This window comes from Berghia stephanieae, chromosome 4, assembly GCF_034508935.2.
Source record: "Berghia stephanieae isolate SIO BIC M18660-M18661 chromosome 4, UCSD_Bste_1.3, whole genome shotgun sequence".
Lineage (NCBI taxonomy): Eukaryota > Metazoa > Mollusca > Gastropoda > Nudibranchia > Aeolidiidae > Berghia > Berghia stephanieae.
The window spans coordinates 31124608-31127107 of NC_088363.1; the positions used below are offsets into that span (position 1 = coordinate 31124608).

The window sequence follows — 2500 nt, forward strand, 5'->3', positions numbered from 1 at the left end:
CTTAATAGACCGATATAAAATCTCCATTATTCTCAGGAAATTGTAAATGAACACACACACACACACACACATACACTCATGAACACACACAATTACACCCACACACACACACACACACACACACACACACAGAGAGAGAGAGAGAGAGAGAGAGAGAGAGAGAGAGAGAGAGAGAGAGAGAGAGAGAGAGAGAGAGAGAGATGGAGTAAGATAGGAGCTAATGAAAAAAAGTTTTAAAAAGTTTAATCAACAATAATAGATTTCAAAATACTTATTTCATTGGTTTGTTTTCCTACCAAACACAACTCCTGTGGTCACAACCATATATGGAACACTGAAGGCAAATGAAGACAGTAGCATGCCCAAGGACGCAAGACAACAACCCAATAACAAAGTAAATCGATCTCCATAACGACTCATCAGAATACCAGGAATGATAGCTGAAAATTTAAAGTAAATATACATGGGAAAGATTAAACGATAGGAGGATTAGGAATAATGTAGACATAAGCGAAGAGCAGTTTGGATTTGTTGCTGGTAAAAGTACAATGGATACTATATATTTGCTCTAAAGAAACCGCAGAGAAGTATAGAGAAAAGCAAAGAGAATTGAATTGTGTGTTCATTGACCTGGAGAAAGCATATAATAGGGGACCAAGAGAAGAATTGTGGTACTCTCTAAGAACATAGGGGGTAACAGAGAAATATCAAAGTTATCAAAGATATGCACGAAGGAAACAAGACAGTGGTGAGGACGACTGTTGGCTCAACTGGAGCATTTAATGTAAGAGTAGGATTACACCAGGGATCTGCTCTCAGTCCACTACTGTTTGCAATAGCAATGGATGTTCTCACAGAACACATTCGGCGGATGACGTAGTACTTTTGAATAATAACAGGAGCTGGAGGGCTGGAGACGGGTGTTGGATGGAAGAGATTAATTGTAAGCAGATTGAAGGCAGAGTATTTGTGCATCGGACAACAGAGAGCAGGACCGCCAATAAAGATAGGAGAAGAGGATGTGCCAGAGACAAACCAATTCAAATACTTAGGAACAACTGTACAAGGAGATGGAGGCAATGAGATGGAGGCTAAGAAGAGGATCCAGGCGGGCTTGACTAATTGGAGGAAGGTAACTGGTGTTATGTGTTACAAACAAAGCTGAAGGGAAGAATATATTATACATCTTTTGTAAGACTAGCAATATTGTATTGATTAGAGACAGCAGCTACAACAAAGAAACAATATAAAGAAGTTGAGGTGGCATAAATGAGGATGTTGAGATGGTCACTTGGTTGGGCAAGAAAAGATACAGTGAGAAATGAACTAATTCGAAGGGTGACTGGAGCGAAGAATGTATCAATAAAGATGAGAGACGTGTTAGGACGAGAGAGGGAGTACGTGGGAAAGAAAGTATTTGATATACAATTAGCGAGAAAGAAAAAAAAGGGACGCCCAAAGACTAGATGGATGGATTTGAAAAAGAACGATTTGAAAGAACTGGCACTGGAGGAAGATGATGATATATGAACCGAGATGCAAAGAGGTGTGACATTCATTATGGCAACCCTGCAAAATGCGGGATAAGCTGAAAGAATTATAATCATTATCATCATCATCATCATCATCATCATCATCATCATCATCATCATCATCATCATCATAATCATCATCATCATCATCATCATCATCATCATCATCATTATCATCCTCCTCATCATCATCATCATTATTATTATTATTATTATTATTATTATTATTATTATTATTATTATTATTATTATTATTATTATTATCATTTTTATTATTATTATTATTATTATTATTATTATTATTATTATATTATTATTATTATTATTATTATTATTATTATCATTATTATTATTATTATTATTATTATTATTATTATATTATTATTATTTTATTATTGTTATTATCATCATTATTATTAAATGTTAACTTGTGCAATAAAATTATCAAGTCAAGTTACGGAAAATTAAAAAAAATCCATACCAGCTGTATTGAGTGTGCCTACGCAAGTCGCATGTATAGACGCTGTCGTAGCTCTATTTTCCTTGAAGCTGTCCTGCCATTCCAGGAAATAAATTGACAGAGACGTCGGGAAGCCGAAGGAGAAACCGAAATTGACCATACCGCATATCAGGAATAGTGCCTTGCCAAAAGTAGGGACCGTTTCCAGCTTCTTCTGCAATATTTCCACGGTTGTTGGTAGCATTTCGGACGTATGGTTTTCAGGCCAATAATCATCTTCATCATCCTTTGGTGTTTTTTCTACGACACTCTTCTCACTTTCCATTTTGAGGATTCGGTCTGAAAAACAAAGGAAAAATCAAAAGAGATGAACATGGGCATATACGCAAGCTTTCCTATATCGCAATAGTCACTAAACACACAGCTTTACAAGTGTTTACAAGCCATAAAAAGTACTTTATAAAAAGAATGAGACATGACAGATGCAGATGGCAATATTTTGGGTGCG

At 35.9% G+C, this 2500-nt stretch overlaps 1 protein-coding gene across 2 annotated transcripts in view; it reads right to left on the reverse strand.

Annotated features, from left to right (window-relative positions):
- The window catches only part of LOC144971989 (monocarboxylate transporter 1-like), a 23636-nt gene that overhangs the window by 8139 nt on the left and 12997 nt on the right, over positions 1–2500 (reverse strand). For both annotated transcript variants that reach the window (XM_078913072.1, XM_078913071.1), the window contains exons 2-3: positions 2014–2331; positions 297–440 (exon numbers count right to left, since the gene is read on the reverse strand). In XM_078913072.1, coding sequence (XP_078769198.1) covers positions 297–440; positions 2014–2317 — 448 coding nt within the window. In that variant the 5' untranslated portion in view covers positions 2318–2331. The remainder of the gene's footprint in view (positions 1–296; positions 441–2013; positions 2332–2500) is intronic.